Raw genomic sequence first — 21,853 nt, 5'->3', positions numbered from 1 at the left:
GTTTTGGAACCCGTATAGTCTTTCTCCTTCAATCTCCTCAGGATTCTGCCTCTCACACTTTCACATATGAAAATGACATTTAATTATGGTAGATTAATACTGCATGTGATTATTCAAAATTCAGAAAAGAGATTTAATACTTCTTGGGGCATTCGTTAGCCGGTGTCACTGTGCTAAATGGTGTAATAACAAAGTGACTGATGGCACAGTCTTTATGTCAGACAACATGTGATCTTAAACATTTTATTTAATCTTTTTGAGGTTCATGCTTTTATCTTTAGAATGGTAAGATGATTTGTCCTGCTATTTGTTTATTGGGAGAATTTAATACCACACAAGAAGTATATAGAAATTCTAAATAAATGTTAGCTGTATTATCATTACCTTATTTCAAATTCATAATAAGCATATAGGATGATTCTAATTAAATAGATTTTTAAGGGCACCCCATAGAATGTTGTCCTATTAGAAAAGGAATTATTTTTCCAGACTATTGCTGTTCTCTTCTAAACACCCCTCACACCGCTCCCACACACACCTCATTCGTTAGTTGTTCTTCAAAGTCTCTCTCGCTAGGTTGCCCAGTTGACTTTCATATAAAGGGCAGCAGAGACTATCATGGTCTTTGATAACTACACACCCAGAGGGTAAATGTTGAGATGCACACAAATATCATTACTTCATTGTGCTTTAACAGAACGTGTGCATATAGTTGGGGAATTAAAGACAAACACCAAGTCTGCCGTATAAAATAGTAATGCCTAGGCAGGGGAATCACTTGAACCCAGGAGGTGGAGGTTGCAGTGAGCCGAGATCACGACACCGCACTCCTGCCTGGGTGACAGAGCGAGACTCCATCTCAAAAAAAAAAAAAAAAAAGAAATAAATAAAATAGTAATGTCTATATTATAATACCTTTCAAGCACTGGACATGCATTAAATAATTATTCATGGATATGAAAGTTCTTAAATCCTGAAGGAAAGCAGAGCTTCCAAGGTTAGCTAACAGAATATTTTGTTTTAGCAGTCAACTATAAGAAAATTATTTCCACCCTTTTATCAAATCTGCAGTCACTGGATTCAGCTCCTGTTGCCTTCTGATGGCTGAAATCTCACAGCTAATGAAGCTAGGTCTGGTCATAAGATTTCCCTATTCTTCTCTAGACATCCCTTTGGAGATGTTTAATAAGTGCCTTTTGAATTTAACTGAACTGAGGCTCAGAGAAGTTACGTGATTTGTGCAACATCACACAGGCAGCAGCAACAGTGGAGAAAGATCAAATGGCTTTGTTTTTTAATTTCAATTCCCAAACATTTTCCAGAGCATTCTGCCTCTGCATTTTCATCCTACCCAAACCTTCCTGCTTAGTTTTCCTAAGGAAAAGATTGTTAAATTCAGTAAAGACTGTACTATCTTTTAATAAAAGATCAGTGCATTGCCACTCGTAGGTCTTAAAATTCAACATCTGTTTTGTTTTTGTGTGTGTGTGTGTGTGTGTGTGTGTGTGTGTGTCTGTGTTTTGTTACTTGTTTTTTGTTTTTTTAGATGGATAGATGGAGTTTCACTCTTGTCGCCCAGGCTGGAGTACAATGGCATGATCTCAGCTCACTGCAACCTCCACCTCCCCGGTTCAAGCAATTATCCTGCCTCAGCCTCTTGAGTAGCTGGGATTACAGGCACCCACTACCATGCCCAGCTGATTTTTCTATTTTTAGTAGAGACGGGGTTTCACCATGTTGGCCGGGCTGGTCTCGAACTCATGACCTCAGGTGATCCACCTGCCTCGGCCTCCCAAAGTGCTGGGATTATAGGCATGAGCCACAGCGCCCAGCAACAACTGGTCTATTAACAGGGATATCTAAAATATTGAAAGATCACAATATCCAGAATCCCAGGTAGGCAGGATGTCCCCATAAGCCTTCATATTACGACCCACGGTCCACCCGTTCATTTCCAAGGTGCAAAGTGAACCTACATGATGATCCAATCAAAACTGTTCAGTTTTCTATAAATGCCTTTCTCCTCTCTCTTTGCAGTATTGTTGGCTCACATTGATTTCATCTCAAAAAGGCTATACATATATTAAAATCTGCATGTCTTTAAATTTTTTGAGCTCACTTTATAAAAATTAGTTTTATAAGAACAAAAGAGAATCTCTGATGTGACTTATTCATAATAGCCAAAATATGTAATACACAAAATAATATAAGGTAATGCCCAAGGAAATAACAAATATGTAGAGTCAACTCTCCTACCTTCCTTTTCTTTCACTTTTATAGACAAGAAAAATTAGGTTATGGAGGAGTTCCTTCAAAGGCTCACTCAGGAGGATCTTCTTATTTGGATATGGTTGATGTTAAATGCAATCTCTCTAAAAACTTCAACTACAGCTGAGAAAATGCTCATTATCAGTACAAGTAATTTTGCCCCAGTGATTTTGGTTATCTCAATTTCTTTAACATTAAATGCATAAGGGGTTCTTTTCCCCAGTACTTTCTTAAGATTTGAGCTTTTACACGCACTCTCGAAGACAAAAGTAGGAACCAAAATCTACTTTTCCAAGAAAAAATTCAAGAGAAGTTATATTTTTAAATGTAAATAAAGTTTCTGAAAATTAGGCTTTCATTTTAGTACTCCAAAATCCATGAAGAAATTATCCCCACATACGTGGTTTTAGGATAACTTTATTATAGTGCTGAAGAAAACCCTTCTATTGATTTGGGGTGGGAGGAATTTCTCCTCAGGCTTACTTAGCACAATAGCTGGAGAATAATTGTTTTGACTATCTCTTAAAAGTTATTACAAAAATTGAATGAATTCATATGTATGAAAATATTTTCCAGGATAGTATACTCAAATAAAGGTAGATACTCCTCTTATTCATTTGTATTACGAATGTAGCGTTAATTTCAAGGCTTAAAATTATCCAAACAGGTAACTGAAAGTAGTCTCTCCAGTACACGGTTAACAAATCAAAATTTTCTTTCTTCAAACAAATGAATTATTTCCACGTCAAGACAGCTCTTAGAGCTTATATAACGAATGGTGTTGCCCAGAAAAGAAAATAAAATAGAAGTCTATAACAAAATACAAGTCTATAACTTGTCTTTTGTATTTTGGAGAGGAAACCACTTAAATGGCCAAGTCACTTTGTTTATAAAAATAACTAGTTTTTGTCTAACTATTTTGCACAGCAGAAAATGATAGCTTTGAAGGAGCAGTAATGAACAATTAGGAAATACATTTACCACGTTTTCATTTTCTGATTTTGGCTCCTTACTCTACCCCATTGACCAAGTCGTGAATTTACAGTTAATACCTTGCCATAGGAGAAGTTTTTAAGCAATGCCAAAACTCATTGACCTCTTTAAAAAAAAAAAAATAGCCTACCTTACCCACGGGAAACTAGAGTGGGTAGGTATTCACTTTGAATAATTCAGTGTTTGAACTAGTGACAATGTACAAACAACGATAGGGCTCTTGGCACAGGGACTGACTTTATCGTATACCCTAAGAGTGAGGTCGTACAAGGTCAAGTCAGTAAGCACTCTTATAAAAGTCTTATTTTTCTTTTCTCTTTATAAAGCCCTCATTCTTCTACCCACCCTTAAGAAAGATGATTTAAAGTAGATGGAAGAATGACTTCTATTACAAAATATAGTTTCTTATTTGCCAGGAAATGTGATTCTTGGAAAGACAAAGCACTCCTTTTCCAAAGAAAATGAGATTTGCAACCTCCATGCAGCTCTCTATCTTTATCAATTTAGAAGTTAATAGAAAATAGCTTGCGAATTTATTTACGTAGAGTCCCAAAAACGCCCTGGTAAATTCCCCCTGATACTCTCAGTCTAGCGGTGCCAGACTTTTCCACCTCCTTAGATGTGATTCTTGCCTTTAAATCTCAGACCAGATTTGGAAGCTAAATTTCCCAAAGAACAAAGGCTTCAATATCCCCATCCCACTGATGTGAGGTTTCCCTTGGCCAAGGTCAGCTAGTAGACCGGCTGCTATGATGCAAATATTGACCCATATTTTGGAACCTAATCCCCAATGTGACAGTATTAAGAAGGTGGGTGGGCCTGTAGGAGGTGAATAGGTCATGAGTGCTCCACCCTCATGAGTGGGATTAGTGCCCTTATAAAAGAGGCTTGGTGGAGCTTGTTTCCCTCCCCCCCCAACATATGAGGATGCAGGAACCATCCAGGAAGCTGAAAATGAGCCCTCACCATACACTGAATCTGCTGGTACCTTGATTCTAGACTTCCCAGCCTCCAGAACTGTGAGCATTAAATTTGTCCTCCTTCTAAATTACTCAGTCTAGGGTATTTTGTTACAGCAGCCTGAATGGACTAAACCATCTACCCTGCAACAAATTCTGGAGTCCTTCGGGTTGACATAAAAGGACAGTAGACAGTAATTCAAAACCACACAAAGCAAGTTCCAGGAAAGATCGATCTGTATTGTTTACTCAGAACTGTGCTAAATACCTTTTTTTGTGTGTGTGCTAAATATGTTTGTTTTTAGTTTCCAGAAAAATATGTGAGATGGTGCTAGTATTCAGAATATTCGGCATATTTGTGAACATAAGAAATGTGAAATCGTGAAAAATGTGTTTGGTTAAGTGACAGTGGTGTTAAGATCTAACTAGACAGATGGGAGCATACAGGGTGAGAAAGAGGAAACAGGGTCAGCATGCCATTAAAGAGGAATCAGATTCTAGAATGTCTTAATGGCCAAGGAGATTGGAAGCCAAAGTTTAGAAAGATTGGAAGCCATAGTATATACCCTGCGTGTGTGTTCATGAAGTAAATCAAAGCAGGGGTACAGAATAAGTGGCCAGTATAAACAGTTAGAATGATCTTTAAAGGGAATTTGTAAAAGCACGGATACTTGACAAAATGTCACTTATGGTGATTCACCAAGTGGTGGTACACAGGATAGACAGAATGGAAGACAGCCTGAAGCCTGACGTGTGATAAGAACTTAACTATTATTAATGTTCCTTGTCAAGGGAAATGAAGGCTAAGCTAAGGCACTAGCAACAGAACAAAATTCAGCAGAAAATTAAGTAAAAACATTAGCAATGTTGGCAGAATATGAGAGCAAATGAAAAGGATGAGTCAAAGTTGGCCATGGTTTACTTGGATGACTAAGAAGATCCTCATCCCCTCCAAGTTTTCTTGGCCTTTCTGACTCCACGTCTTCATTTTGGTTGGCTTGTCAACTGTTTATCAGTAACATCACTACCTCTGCTCTTCAAGTTATGAGCGTCTTTATCCTCTACCCTCTACATGGTTACCACTATCCTCAATTATTAATCTTTTCAGATGCCTTTACCTAAATAGTTATTCCACAGCCATGATGGTAATTTAAATAAGCTGAATCTCATGTATTCACTGAACATATATTTACTGAGCCCCTACAAAGTGCCAGTTACTCATTGCAGGGATCCTCAACCTCATGCCTTCCCTTTGAAAAAGTCAGAAGTACTATACCAAATATAAATGGGTGACTGAGGCTTAGGTGGATATTTTTGTTATTTGCCAAGATCACATAGTGGATCACATAAGTGGAAAAGTGGATAATAGGGCCTGTTTCTCCTGTCTCCTAATTCAGTTATTTTTCCATTGGTGCAAGCTGCTTCTTAAGGCAGAAAGTCTTAAATCCAGACAAATCTAAAGCTGATTTATCACATTATTTTGTTTCCTTTTTTCTTCTGAGATGTGACTACAAAATTCAGAGTCGTTTAGCAAAGAATAGCATATCTGTTCATAGAAACCATAATTTATTATTAGAATCAAAATAATACAAGCAGGTATTATTGCCTCAAAGATAGAGAAAATTTATCATTAGTTTTATATTTTTAAGACTATGTCTTTCAGAGGACAGCTGTAAGAGAATCCTGAGTGATTTTTGTCTCCAACCCTAGACTCAAGGATTTCCAATGAAACCTAATTTTGGTGACATTTCCAAATACTCCACGAAAATCTATATAGCATTAAAATATATTAGTAATAAGAATGTCACTATTATTTATTTTGAAAAAAGAAAAGAAACTGTTTTCTCTTTTCTATCGTTGCACAGTTTTAGTATAACAATATGAGGACCATTTACCAACTATTAACTGTAATTCGAATGTGACTTGAGTAGCCTAAAAGCATTTAGTTAACTCCATAGTGAAAAAAGAATCCAACTATGAATCACCCAAATGATATGTCATTGTTTACATAGCATTCATTAAACAGAGAAAGACACAAAAGTATTCCCCAATGAGATACTGATTTCTAGCAGGTTTACAAATGTTGTGTCAATCCCAAGCAACCTTTATATCAAGAGTGTCAGCATTACAGAAATTTGAAAGTGGACTTGACTTCGATCTGCAGGTAGTAGTCTACCAGAAAAGGGCTTATGCATCTATGTCCCTGGGTATAGCATTTAGACTCACACATATATCCAAACACACGTATATATTTATGTTTGTGCACATACTTATTCACATATGTATGGTATATGTATATAAAATTAGGGTATCAAATATGTATGTATACATATATAAATATGTGTGTATATATTATTTATGTTTGTACAGGCAATCAAAATATATACATATACCAAATATAAATTGATGAAATATATATATTTTGATTGCCTATACATACAGGCATAAAAAATATATAGGAGGATATATATACACACATATACATATATATATAGAGAGAGAGAGAGAGAGATCCTCCCTGGGTCTTCTCATTTATGTATACATATACATAATAGACCAGAATGTAAAAAACTACATATATACATGCAGATACATGCATATACGTCTGTATCCTTAATATCTGAGGACATCAACACTTGGGGTACAAGCCAAGACTTTAGAGGCCACGAATGGGCAAAAAATGAGATGACAGAAATCATAACTAAACTTCTTGTGAAAAATGAACATTATTTGAAAATGAAGTTAAAAAAAAAAGAAATGTGATGAGAAGGAGGGGTTCAAACAGGATAAAGAAGAGAGGCTGAAGTACATAACAGTGCATTGGGAGTTTTAAGAACAGGCCAGGCGCAGAGGCTCATGCCTGTAATCTCAGCACTTTAGGAGGCCAAGGCGGGTGGATCGCATGAGGTCAGGAGTTTGAGACCTGCCTGGCCAACATGGTGAAGCCCTGTCTCTACTAAACATACAAAAATTAGCCAGGTGTGGGGGCGTATGCCTATAGTCCCAGCTACTCAGGAGGCTGAGGCAGGAGAATTGCTTGAACCCGGGGGGTGGAGGTTGCAGTGAGCCGAGATCGCACCACTGCACTCCAACCTGGGTGACAGAGCGAGAATCCGTCTAAAAAAAAAAAAAAAAAAAGCAAAAGAACTAGAATGACTCCAATTCAATCTTTAGTTGTTTGCATTCTTATGATTAAATAACACACAACCCAACGTCTCCAGAACATTCAGTAATGTTTACTGCATCTTTTTAAAAATCTGTGAGTTACTTTGATTTTTTTTTATTGTGTTGCTTTCTGCAGTTTTGCAACTGAAGAAGCAGTTTCTGGCATCAACCTCTTTGGACTCAACAATTTAGAGGAGATCAAGGAACACCCTACAAATACAGGCATCTCAGTGGAGGAACGAGTCCGAAGCAGAACTGCACTTACAGAGTAAGCCCTGGGAGTTTGCAGATGTCTAAAGGTTTCCAGCAGAGAAAAACAATGAAAATTCCAAATTCAAAGACTAATTACACAGTTCTGAGGGTAGGGTTCTGGAGCGTTCCATGAGATCAATTATAATGGTATAAATCAGAGTGTAGATGTCAGGGACAGGAACACAAAAGGCAGGTTCTGAGACAAAGACATATACAAGACTCAGAAAGTTGGCAGTGCGGTGAGTTGGGGCATGATGCAGTAAGCCCTCAGATTCCTCATGCTGGCCAGGGCTGAGGGCACACCCAGCCCCGGCACTATAGAGCAGGCAAGCTGGCTGGGATAGAATAGTTCAAAGACTACCAGAGTAATTCCAAGACATGAATTTAGCACTGGAGGAAGATATAACGTGGAAAGAAAATTGCTTATTTGAAAATAAATATCTTAGGACCAGGAATTCAGCTAGGGTAGGAGAGGGGTGTCTAGCATATTTAAGCATAAAAACTCCAGTGATTTGTTAATCACTCGTATGTGTTTGGCACTATCATTATCCCTATTTGGTATTACTATTGCCCTCTTTTCAACCATAAGGAAACGGAGGTTGTCACCTCTTGGGTAACCTCCCCGTAGTGCCACAGTGGGCAAGTGACAATGTCAGGCACTGAACGCAGGCAACTGTTGGGCTTTAAGTCCCTCTTCATGCTTTAGAAAGACACTTAGTGTTCCTTATCAGAAATGGTGTGGAAAAGGCCAGATGCCATGGCTCACACTTGTAATCTCAGCACTTTGGGAGGCCAAGGCAGGTGGATCCCCTGAGGTCAGAAGTTAGAGACCAGCCTGGCCAACATGGTGAAGCCCTGTCTCTACTAAACATACAAAAATTAGCCAGGCGTGGGGGCGTATGCCTATAGTCCCAGCTACTCAGGAGGCTGAGGCAGGAGAATTGCTTGAACCCGGGAGGTGGAGGTTGCAGCGAGCTGAGATTGCTCCATTGCACTCCAGCCTGGGCAACAGAGTGAGACTCCATCTCAAAAAAAAATATATATATATATATATATATATATATATATATAAACATGGAAAAGACTGGGGCCAGAGCAATTAGATCATGTAGATAACCTCAGAAAAGAAGGAAAAGACTCAGCCCTTGCATCACCAATGGAGCATAAAAAGAGCTAGACGTGAATGAGTTGGAACCTCTCCCTTGCCATTCACACATACAAAGTCCCCTGCACTTTACAGGAGGGTAACTATGCTGAGAAGACTATGGGCCCTTCAAATATAGCCATACTCTTGCTCCTGAAACCTGTAAACATGTCACCTTATGGCAAAAGGCACTTTGCTGATGTGATGAAGTTTATGGGTCTTGGATAGGAAGGTTATCCTGGATTATCTGGGTTCCGTCTAGTTAAAATAGTCCTTAAAAGTGGAGTTTGTTTTCCAATGGTAGTAAGAAGGGACGTGACAATGGAAGAGGCTCTGGGAGATGGCAGTGTGAGAAAGGTCTGACAACCTGTTTCCGGTTTTGAGATTTGGGAGTGGGGTACTTACTTGTAAGGACCCAAAAGCAGCTTCTAGAAGACAAGAGGGACCCCCCACCTGACAGCCAGCAAGGAACTAGAGACCACAGTCTTACAACCACACAGAATTAAATTATCTCAACACCAATAACCAGGAAATAGATGCTCTCCTAGAGTCTCCCCAGAAAAGAACAGAGCCTATCAACACCTTGGCCCGGAAGTCCCATGTCAGGAGACCTTGAGACCTATAGAACTCTAGAAAAGACATTTGAGCTGTTTAAGCCTCAAGGTTTGTGGTAATTTGTTAGAGCAGCAATAGAAAAATAATACAAGGGCAGGATATGAAGCTTCGCAAAATGTCTTGTCTTACTTCATAAGTTTGCAGACAGGGAATTCCCTGAAGAATGATAACGGGGTTCTCTACTCCCAGAGAATTTTTTATTTTTTTGAGACAGGGTCTCATTCTCTCACCCAGGCTGGAGTGCAGTGGCCTGATCATAGCTCACTGCAGCCTCAATCTCCCGTGCTCAAATGAGCCTCCTGTCTCAGCCTCCTGATAGCTGGCACTACAGTCACCCACCACTGTGTCTGGCAATTTTAAAAAAATTTTTAGTAGAGAGCAGGTCTCACTATGCTGCCCAGGCTGGTCTTGAACCACTGGGCTTCAAGGATCCTCCCACCTCGACTTCCTAAAGTACTAGGATTACAGGTGATGTGAGTCACTACACCCAGCCCCTCCTAGGGCATTAATCACCCACCTCAAGAACATGAACATGCTGAGTCACAAGGTCAGATGTAACAATGTGTATCCGAGGCCCAGGGAGCTGAGCAGCTTTTGTGGGGGTTTATGGTATTAAGAACATGGGATGTCAGTTTTAGCATCGTATTTCAAAATATATTGAAGACTCTGAGAACCTTATGAGGGAGGTTTATGTTTTGCAAATTTAAAATTTGTAATACAAACAAATTTGTTTCCATATGTTCCTTTCTCATTCTGGGGAAACTTTACATAGAAAATAACTCCTGAACTTCGCACATTTATACTATTTTATCTAAATACCACAATGCTATAAATACGTTCCTCTAGATCATCAAGGTGCAGTGATGACCTAGTCCAGGGCAAAGTATATCTGTCTCTGTGTGATAGAGTTTGGATGTGTGTCCCCTCCAAATCTTATGTTGAAATGTGATCCCCAATCCTGTAGGTGGAATCAAGTGGGAGGTGTTTGGGTTATGGGGGCGGATGCCTCATGAATGGCTTGGTGCCCTCCGCAAGGTAATGAGTGAGTTCTCGATTTGTTCACAGGAGAGCTGATTGTTTAAAAGAATGTGGTGCCCCTCCCTTTATCTCTTGCTCCTTCTCTTACCATGTGACATGCCAGTCCCCCCTCACTTTCCGTAAGTAAAGGCTTCCTGAGGCCTCACCAGAAGCCTAGCACATGCTGGGGCCATGCTTGTACAGCCTGCCCAACTGTAAGCCAAATAAACCTCTTTCCTTTACAACCTACCCAGTCTCAGGGATTCTTTTACAGCAACACAAAACAGACTAAGATATTATGGTAGAACTGCAGAGCCTTGTCCAGATAGAGCAATACAACTGAGGAAAATTGCTGTGCACGTTTGGCACTTTCTTTTAGAATGAAAACATTTAACTTTTATATGTCACTTGGGCTAAGACGATATGCATTTATCCAACACAGATGAATGTAAGAAAGCAGAGCTCCTGAAAAATGGTTACATGAAGTGGGTGAGCTAATGGTGGAGAACTCCTGAATGTGTTTCCAAAAACTACCAGTGGTGTGAAGACCATGAGGAAAACACAGGAAAGACGCAATGTGAAAGCCAGTCTGTCTGTTCAAGACATTTATTTACTGGTGAAGGGGATTTAGGCAGATAATGTTCTTATGTGCTTGGTGCCTCTGACTCAGAGACAAGGAGGGGATATTTTGTGAAAGAGAGGGGGTGGTAAATCCAAGGTAGGCTAGATGGAGGTAAAGGAGTGGGCAAGGAAGTCAGGATGAGGACTGAAGGAAGGGAGAGAAGATGAAAAATGGAAAAAGACTAGTGAAGAAAAACCCCGAGTGAATCCACAAGTAGGCTCGGAGGGAAATCGTTCAACAATCTAAGAAAAATGCAATTGGAAGGGAAAGGCAAGTCAAACAGCCCTCAGACAGCCTCAAGAGCCAGGAAGTCCAGTTCTCATGAATAACCACATATAATTCCCATACTATTTACTTCATAGTGTAAAAGTCAAATATCTTCAAGAAAAAAATTCCTAATTTTTACATATTAAAAATGTTTCAATGTATTCTAATTATTTTAATTGTGTTATATTGTTAATGTTTACACATAAAAATCAATGTTTATAAGAATGGCTTATATTTATTTTTTTATTTTTATTTTTTATTTATTCATTTAAAACAGCACCTCCCTCTCTTGCCCAGGCTGGAGTGCAGTGGTATGATCATGTCTCACTGCAACCTATGCCTCCTGGGCTCAAGCCACCCTCCCCTCTCAGCTTCCCTAGTAGCTGGAACTTCAGGTATGCACCATGCCCAGCTAATATTTGTATCTTTTGTAGAGACAGGGTTTCACCATGTTTCCCAGGCTGGTCTCAAACTCCTGAGCTCAAGCGATCCCACCTACCTCAGCCTCCCAAAGTGCTGGAATTATAGGTGTCAGCCACCACATCCAGCTAAGGATGGCTTATAGTCTGAATAAATGTATAAATGTATAAAAGATATGAATATTAAATAAATTTATACATATATATATATATATATATCATGCTCAGTGTCACCAAGAATATAAAGTTCTTCATATCCATAAGGATACTGTTGCAGAAAAAGGCCTAAATATCAGGTAAATTAAAAAACTGGCTCAAGGTTAACAGTGCAAGCAAGTTAGCCCACGTTAACAATTCAGACAAGATTCCCATCCTGCTCCAAATGTGCTGGTCAATGAAATAGGAATCTCTTTCTGCTAGCATTAATTTTTCATTTTCTATCAATTCCACTTAAAAGAACTGTAAGTCATGGATTTGGTTATCTGATTCTTTCCTGTGATTTCTTGATTCCATCAGTTCCATCATACTTCCAATCTAGCAGGCTTAAAAACCCAGCATGAGTTTTAATTCATCTTACTCATCCTTGGGCACTAATTCATATTGATTCTACTTTTAAATGGTCTTTAAAAATAATAATAATAATTCTGTTCTTATTGTCTCTCCCATGGAGTTCCTCCCCATTGGTTCTCTACTTTAACTTGCCATGCTTTGGGGCACCAAACAGTCAGCCCTCCATATCTGTGGGCTCCTCATTGGCAGATTAAAAATACTCAGAAAAAAACAACAGTGTAGCACAAAATAATACAACTAATATATAATAGTTGTATATAATATAACTATTTACATAGCATTTACATTGCATGAGGTATTAGATGTAATCAAGAGATGATTTAAAGGTTACTGGAGGATGTGTATAGGTTACATGCAAATACTACACCATTTTATATCAGAGGCTGGAACATCTTTGGTATCCACTGGTGGAGGAGGCTCCCTGGAACCAAGCCCCAGCAGATACCAAGGAATTACTGTATTTCTTTCCATGAATCAGAGCACTAATGATCGCTCCCATATTTGAACTCTTAATAGCTCTTATATGCTGTTTAATCAAGAACAAACTCTCTACAATATGATCAACTGTAATTCTCAACCTATCTATTATTACTTTCCTTACAGCTCTAAGATCCAGCCAAGCCAACCCTTGTAGCCTTCACTATTTCCCAAACATCCACATGTTTTTCTGCTTCTACACCTTTGCTTAAGATTTTCCTTGCTCAGAATTCCAACAGTTCACTTTTTGGATTAAAAAATCTCCCAGTACTTAAGTGCTTATGTCAAATGCTACCTCTTTCTCAAGAACTTTTAACCATAATATATAACCCCTGGCTCAATGGAGCCCTCACAAAAATTTGTACAAATGATATCTTGCATTGTATTATAGATATCTGGTATTTCTCTTTGTCTCCCTACTCAATGGTAAGCTGCCTTCTATCCCTCATCTTTACACTCCCTTCAACAGGAGAGAGCCTAGAAAATATGAGTGCTTCACAAGTGTTGCTAAATTGAATTATATTAGCTCTTCCTAAATTACTAAAACCGAAACTTTTTAGGTGATGTATTTCAACAGCAATTTCAAAAGATTTCTAAGAAAACAATATATTATTTAAGTGTCATTACAGCTGGTCATGGGGGCAACCAGGAATGCTTTGGAAATATCAACTGAAAGTTTCTTTCCATGCAATCAAACATTTTGCCATTCTTTCTTTTTTTCTCTTTTCTTTTTCTTTTCTTTTTTCTTTCTTTTTTTCCCCGCAATGGAGTGTCGCTCTGTCACCCAGGCTGCAGTGCAGTGGCACAGTCTTGGCTCACTGCAACCTCTGCCTCCTGGGTTCAAGCAATTCTCCTGCCTCCGCTTCCCGAGTAGCTGGGACTACAAGGCGCACACCACTACACCCAGCTAATTTTTGTATTTTTAGTAGAGACAGGGCTTCACCATTCTACCAAAATTATTTTACCCTTTAATAGACCATCACATCCATAGGAACACTCACTTGCCTGGATCTTTGTGCTATAATAGTCTGAGGAAGATGCATGTGCCATGAACAAGTGGACAATGGAAGAAATAGACTTCTAATGGCGAGAGCCTAATCACTTTCAACCAGCACCAACTATAATAAGTACGTTTCTTATGATTCACAGTATAATAATCCCAATGGACTTAACTTTAAAAGGGCATAGTGTATCTAATACAGCTGCCCTGAGGCTGGGCCAAAATAATTATCCTTACTTGACCTTTTGGGCCTTGAATCAATAACAAGCCCAGACTACATGAAGAGAACTAAATTGCTCTCACTGTATTAAATGCCCGACAAACACCAGGCCAGCTATCTATCCATCTGTCACCTCCATCCACCCGTCCTTCCATCCATACTAGCCCACCAGTTATGCGTCACTGTAATAATATGTAATGTATACATACATTTTAATATGTACTGAGCACTTACTTTGTGTCAGATGCTAGTCTAAGTATTTTACGTATGTTAAACCTTACAAGAGTACTGTAAGGTAGGTACTGTTATTCCCATTTTACAGATGAAGAAATCAAGGTGAGAATGTTTAAGTAACTGCCCAAGTTCATGCAGCTATTTTTTTTTTATTTAGTTTTTATTATTATTATGCTTTAAGTTCTAGGGTACATGTGCATAACGTGCAGGTTTGTTACATATGTATACTTGTGCCATGTTGCTGTGCTGCACCCATCAACTCGTCAGCACCCATCAACTCGTCATTTACATCAGATATAACTCCCAATGCAATCCCTTCCCCCTCCCCCTTCCCCATGATAGGCCCCGGTGTGTTCATGCAGCTATTGAGTAGTAGGACTAGGATTTGAATCCTAGAAATTTTCTCCCAGAGTCCACACTTTTTCTTTTTTCTTTTCGAGACAGTGTTTCATTCTTGTTGCCTAGGCTAGAGTGCAATGGCATGATCTCAGCTCACAGCAACCCCCACCTCCTGGATTCTCCTGTCTCAGCCTTCCGAGTAGCTGGGATTACAGGCACGTGCCACCATTTCCAGCTAATTTTTTTGTATTTTTAGTAGGGATGGGTTTCACCATGTTGGCCAGGCTGGTCTCGAACTCCTGACCTCAGGTGATCCACCCACCTCGGCCTCCCAAAATGTTGGGATTATAGGTGTAAGCCACCTCACCCAGCCAAGTTTATTTTTATTTGTTTAGAGACAGAGTTTCGCTCTTGTTGCTCAGGCTGGAATGCAGTGGCGCAATCTCAGCTCACCACCACCTGTGCCTCCCAGATTCAAGCAATTCTCCTGCCTCAGCCTTCTGAGTAGCTGGGATTACAGGCACATGCCACCAAGCCTGGCTAATTTTTGTGTTTTTTAGTAGGGATGGGGTTTCACCACGTCAGCCAGGCTAGTCTTGAATCCTGACCTCAGGTGATCCACCCACCTCGGCCTCCCAAAGTGCTGGGATTACAGGCATGAACCACCACACCCAGCCCAGAGCCCATACTTTTAATCACTCCATGATATAGTACTATGAGAGAAGGATTTTTGTTTTCTTCTTAGAAGTTGGAGAGGTCTCTGGAAGTTACTCTATTTCTGGAAAGCACCTACAGGAAATTTCACGGAGGTGTGCACAGGTGCAGATAAACATAGAAAACCTGCTATGTTTCCATATTACAGTGATAAAATTGGAACTATTTCTTAAAAATAAAACTGAGAAGCTAAATTTGAAGCACGGAATACACTGATGAGCTCGCAAGGCAGCCCTGTGTGCTACTTGTAGGGATCTTCACATGGGCCTCACAAACGTGGTCAGGGCATTTGCGAGGACAGATTCTGCTCAAGGCCCTGTAGAGTAGGCCTTGATGGGCATCAGTCAGCAAGATGAGAATAAAAAATGAACTTCGTTATTCCATTCAGTCTTAAAAAGAAGCATTTCATCTTCTATAGAAGTGCATGCATAACCAAACAAAACCATGCTTAACTCAGTCCTGCATTTTGTATCAGGAAGGAAGGAATGCAGTGACTAAGATGCTATGAGTAAACAACAAATCATTTTCTATGGGAGGGGAAAAAGAATGCTGTCTACCACAGCATTCCTTCTGCATAGTTTTGGGGAGAAAAGCACCAGCCTAGGTTCTTCAACAGAGAAAGTGAATCTGATGGTACTCAGAACTCTCCCCAGTTAAAGGCTGCAACTTACCTCTTACATCTGTAATAAAACAAGAGAAAATGCCCTGGAAAATTTGTTCAAAATTCATGATATTGAAGAGGGTTTGCCAGAGGCCATAGTCAGATAAGCCAAGTAACAGTCAAATTCGGAATGAAATATTAGGCGATAACTTAGCTTTCATTCCAAAGGGCTACCCTTAATAATACTGCAGCTTGTAGGGCTACAAAGTTAAATAACAAGTTGTGGTGTTCAATATTTTCATTTTATTATTTACTGAGATGAATTCTCAATCTCTGTCATCCAGGCTAAAGTGCAGTGGCATGATCTTGGCTCTCTGCAACCTCCGCCTCCCAGGTTCAAGCAATTCTCCTGCCTCAGCCTCCCAAGAAGCTGGAATTACAGGCACATGCCACCACACCTGGCTAATTTTTGTATTTTTAGTAGAGACTGGGTTTCACCATGTTGGCGAGGCTGGTCTTGAACTCCTGACCTCAAGTGATTCGCCTGCTTTGGCCTCCCAAAGTGCTGGGATTACAGGCGTGAGCCACCCCGCCCAGCATCCAGTATTTTTAAAGGGTTGATTCACAGCCTTCACAGGGAAAACAAACAAAGTAGATGCACCTGTGCCCCTCCAAATTTCTTCTATGACTACTTTTTGCATTGCCAAGCAGCCTGCATGTTAAGTAACCTAACTTACACACTACTGGGCCCAGGTTCCAAGAAAAAACTATTTTGCTATAAACTCATTCTTGATCTTTCTATGTTAGTGTTGGCTGACTTATTAGTCTTAGCTACATTGAGGGTAAAATAAGTGGCTAGTTTTTCCTACAAATTTGCCAAACCCTGTCTGGAATGCATTGTGTTGTGCTTTCACTAATGGAGTTCTGTGTCACTCACAAGGCACTAATTGAAGCTCTTGGCCTTAAGTAAAATGACACATTTATCTGAAACAGGTGAAGAGGTTAAGGGTGTTCTCTGGGAAGGAATTTTTTGACCCTTTCCAATATCAGAACCTGAATCACTCCTTAAAAATGTGCAAGGAAAATGAATGTATTTTCACTCCACCCTTAAAAAATACCAAGTTTCATTGCAACTCAAAAATTCAAGCAGCTAGAACAATGCAGAAACAGTCGCTTCTAAGTAAATATGTGCCTGTTTATTTTTTTCCTTATTATCGTTTTCTGATATGCACTCCTGCCTGTGAACTATATTCTAATGATGAGAGGGCTAATCAGGCTTCAAAGGCAAAACCTGCCCCCCTAGAATGGAGGAAAATAATACATTCCCCCTCCCACTGTTTCCTATGTAAAATAAAATACAGGCCTCAGATCTACAAATATTATGATTAACATTCTTGATAGGGATAGGAGAACCCAGTAAAATAACTCTATTTGTGAGGACGTTGGGGAATTTAGTCTGTAATGAGGTACTTTAGAGGCAAGTGAGATTTTAGAATTAGGCAAATGACGGCCAGGTGCAATGGCTCACGCCTGTAATCCCAACACTTTGGGAAGCCCGGGAGGGAGGATGGCTTGAGCCCAGGAGTTGGGGACCAGCCTCGGCAACATAGTAAGACCCCATCTTAAAAAAATCATAATTACAATAAAATATATAGTTAAGTGAATGAATTTTTAAAATATGACTTCCATTCAAGTTCGGAGCCTGGGGGATAAAAGTATTGTGATAAATGATGGCAGAATTAACTAGCCAAAGTGTGACAAGTGCGGTAACTTAATTGGTGCTTATGTAAAAGGAGGCATGTCCCCACCCTTCACTCTTCTAGGGAGTGGCAGAAATCCCAGAAGAGGAGTTCCTACCTCCCGAAGGAGGAGACAGCGTCGCCCCCTTACCTGCACAGGTGCTCCCGTCGTAGGTCTCGCACACCCATTCGTGGCATTCACACAGGGGCCCGAAGAACATGCCCGGCTCAGTCACATGGCAGATGCAGACGCCGCAGTCGCAGCGGCCCCGGCCGTGGCACAGCGCGGCCCCCGGAGGCTGCCCAGGTGCGCGGCAGCGGCGCTCCGACTCGGCCCGGGACAGCCTGCAGGCGGCGCCCGGCCAGCTCCTGCGCGGGCGACAAGCAACCGGCAGGCGGGGTCAGACGCGGACACCGCCCCCTGCTCCGAACCCACGTTTCCTCCCCCGTGTCTCCTCCAGGTGCAGACGCACAACCCCAAGAACAGGAAGTCTGAGGCCCACATCTCTCTGCGGTCCAAGCGCTGCCTGGAAGGGCCATATTTTCCCAAGCAAGCAGGTACCACCCACCAGAGAAATGACCAGGGCCCAAAACGTGTAAGGCGGTTACCTGCCCCCCGGACACAGGTCCTTTCTCCAGGTGAACAGAGGTGATCTGCCCTGCTCTTTGGTAGTTTGTCACTGACTCTTATATGCACATTTAGATTAAATACAAAGTAATCCAAGGTATGGCACTCAGCTGACTTTTCAGTTTTCCTTTAAAAAATGTCCCACTGCTATCTGACGGCCAATGGGCAGTTATATTATGGAAGAGAAGAGGTGAATATATAGAAAGAATTAGACATGTTATGATAGCATCGGGCATAATTTGCATTAAGCAGTCTTTAGGAACTCTACTTTTAAAAAGTTTAGTTTCACTATTGCAATGTGCCTCCGTCTCTTTCCGAATGTGATACAAAATGTAATATAGACCTGTTGCTGCTGTTGGGAAACAGAGATCATTCTGCTTTATAGATTGTGAGAAGATACGGGTACACATAGAATTTTAACTCGTGGCAGAAATTCCTCCTGATACATATTTGCAGAAGTATAAATTATATTTTTATTCAATGATTGCATTTTTTCAAAGGAAAAGCAAAAGGACAGACATGAGACAATGCACAGTGTAGATATAAGGAGAGGGAATGGAACAGGTTGAAAACAGTTTATCCCGTGTCCAATTTAGTAACAACTCTTGGCTTAGGGCAGCCATCCTGCAAGCTTGAGCCCTGCCACATAAGCAGGGCAGGTCTCTACTGAAGAATAACAAACCAAACTTACCTCAGAGATGGCGAGAAGCTTTGAGGAACAGCTGACAACCCAGCAAAGAGAAGGGAGGACGCCAGCAGCAAGAAGTTCCTGAAGCCTGGGGGATGCATGCTGAGCTCCTGGGCTGCTCTGGGCGAGCTGCACTTCTGCAAGGTGGGGTTCACCAAGGGAGGCGGCAGGAGGGAGAGGTGCCACCAGCAGATGGCCGGGCAGACGGACCCACGGACACCCAGGCTTGCAGGTCCGGGACTCCAGCCGGAGTTGCAATTGCGTTGATGAGCTGCCTGCGAGGATTTGGGCAGCGGCACTGCTCTGGGCGGGGTGCTGGTGCCAAACCCCTCAGTGGAGAGTCTAGGCAGGGAAGTAATTAGAAACAGTTGTACAAGCAGATGGTTTATTTTGACATTAAAAAAAGTGTCCTGTTCACAGATTTGAGAAAATCATTTCTTTCTTCAAGTACAGGCCCCAGAAATATTTGACAAGAGAATATTTGGACTGGCCAATATTAAAGAGACCTTTAAAATAACCCGAGTTGTGAAGAAGAAGGGTGAGGCCAGTGACTCTGGTGTGAACACTTGGGTAGGGAATTAGTTTCACCACACACTTTTAAAGAAGATGCACTCTTTAGAGTTTGGGCTGGGGCAAGGGCAAGGAAATCTGGCAAATACAACATTTTCTTGCCTTTATTATCCTTTGATTTAAACTGGATATTTCATTTCTTTAGTCTTTAAAAAGTGTGTCATGCTTCCAGCTGTTGAGGCCAGTAGCTTATCACACCACATTTTTTTCTTGACTTGGACAGTTTAAATTGTAGTTGTCTCAAATTCACCCCATTCTCCCCATATGTCAAATATGAGAAAAGAAAATTAAATATTTATAGCATAAATTGCACTGAGAAACAATCGGTGTCATTTACTAAGCACCTATTATGTGCCAGTCATTTAGTATGTGTTCTCTAATTATGACAATAATCACACATTTATTTGTGCATTAGCAAATGGGGATTTAGCATCTAGCAGGTGCCAAGTTTTGTGCAAGATAGAATGAATGTAACAGGGAACTAAGCAGACATAATCCCTGCTCTCTCAGAGTCCAATGAGCTATAAAGACATTAATCAAAACAAAACCACAAAAACAAGGACAAACGGTTGCAAGTGCAATGAGAAGTTACTTCCAGATGAGATAGAGGCACGTGATCTAATCAAAGATGGTAGCATTTGAACACAAAACTGAAAATGGCATCAAATTAAATTGGGTGGAAATAAGAAGGAGATGGAAGAGAACAGGGAGTCGTTCTTACTCCCATTTTAAAGATAAAGAAACTGAGGGCAAAAAGGTCAACTGACTTGCTCAAATTCATACAGGAAGTTAGTTGTATTTCAGCTGAAATCCAAAGCACATACACTATCCCCTACATTTGTGGTCATCTGGGAAAAGTGTGTAGAGGGTTATATGGAAGGAGGAAAACATTTTTCATTCACCCTAAGAAGAGCACTATAGATGCAATGCTTCCTCATGAAATAGAACCATTCAAGAATCGCCTGTGGTCCCAGATCCTTAAAATCAGGGATGAGTCATAACAGGATGGGATTTCTCCCTGTCATTTACATAAGTAGGTATAAGGGCAAGACCAACACTACACTTGCCTACTGGAGCAAGAAAACAATGAAGGTCCTCTAATCATAGTCCATTTATTTTCTGTTTCTACTCCATTCTCCACCCTGTAATAGGGGAGGTTTTGCATAGGGCACATCTGTGTGTCCCCCCATCCCCCAACCCCTACCCACACAACTTAACCTATTTCAAATAGCTGATTTTCTGGCCACCCTTAGATACAGGTGTGTACACACTGGTGGAGTCTTCTATGGCAAGGACAGACTGGGGACAGGTATGCACAGTTTTGGGAGGATGTCTGGACCAGTAATTCTGGGGTCTTGGATACCCAAAGAGTGGCTTAGAAAAAAAGGACACAGGTTCTGAGTTGGCAGGTTCCCTAAGTCACAAGAACTACAACCTGTGGGGGAAGGGTCTGTCTAAAAGAGAGACAGAATGGGAATTACTAAGTCAGTTGTTGTTAAAGTGTGGTCCATGGACCAGCAACGTCAGCATCATTTGAGAACTTGTGGAAATGCAAGTTCTTAGGCCCCAACCCCAGCTCTAAGGGATCACAGAGTGCATTTGAATAATATCCCAAGATATCTATTTTTACATAATAATAGCTTGAGAAGACTGCAAATCACAGGGCTCAGGGCTGAGCCTGAGGCTGCCTGGATCTAAGAGTGGAACTTCCACCCACCTTTAGTACAAATTCTAGAGTTACATTTTATCCTGCCCACATGTGATAGTACAAGGACATAGGAACAGGCTTTCCTGTCAACATCTAGAAACCTAGTGACTCAGAGAATATGGTGATTATAGAAGGGAAGTATCTATTCCAAAACCTGACTAGGAATTTGCAATAAAAACATGGAAGCTTTAATAAATGAGTCATGTATTGTTTACTCCTTGCATATTTTCTGAGGGAAAATTTATTGTGAAATAGGGACTTGATAGTTGAACATTTTTAATGAATTTAAGTGATTTTTAACCTACAGTATTTTCATACAGTGTAGTATTCAATAAGCAATATTATCTTTAATATATTATTCAGCTTTGAAGTGAAGTTAGTATGTACTAGGTGACTGAGAAAATGTAAATGTTCAGATCATTACATTACTGTGACTCAGAAATAATATTCCTAGTCAGTTGAAATAGTTATATTGTGGCTGACTTGGTGACTCAGCCGAAAGTCTTGGATCCACAGAAACTCTGTCAAAATGAAAGGTTAACTTTAAATTTATGCCTTTTAGCATTTTTTTTTTTTTTTTTAAACCAAAGTATTGAATGCCTTGGAAACACCTACTCCTTCCATTTTCCCAGTTTTCAGAATCT

The 21,853-nt window shown here is 40.4% G+C and overlaps 1 protein-coding gene across 4 annotated transcripts in view; it reads right to left on the bottom strand.

Moving 5' to 3' along the window:
- The window catches only part of ITGBL1 (integrin subunit beta like 1), a 281,882-nt gene that overhangs the window by 235,182 nt on the left and 24,847 nt on the right, over nucleotides 1-21,853 (bottom strand). For 2 of the 4 annotated variants that reach the window (XR_003116469.1, XM_025364140.1), the window contains exons 1-2: nucleotides 18,935-19,451; nucleotides 17,767-17,984 (exon numbers count right to left, since the gene is read on the bottom strand). Coding sequence is in view for 2 of the 4 variants with exons in the window: in XM_025364140.1 (XP_025219925.1) it covers nucleotides 17,767-17,984; nucleotides 18,935-19,032 (316 nt within the window). In the remaining 2 variants the exon portion in view is untranslated. Of the gene's footprint in view, nucleotides 1-17,766; nucleotides 17,985-18,934; nucleotides 19,452-21,853 lie in introns of those variants that run through there. The other 2 variants (XM_025364141.1, XM_025364142.1) reach the window with 2 other exon arrangements.

This window comes from Theropithecus gelada, chromosome 17 (genome assembly GCF_003255815.1).
Source record: "Theropithecus gelada isolate Dixy chromosome 17, Tgel_1.0, whole genome shotgun sequence".
Taxonomy (NCBI): Eukaryota; Metazoa; Chordata; class Mammalia; order Primates; family Cercopithecidae; genus Theropithecus; species Theropithecus gelada.
Note: the sequence above shows the minus strand (reverse complement) of the source record. Positions and strands in the feature narration are given on the sequence as shown.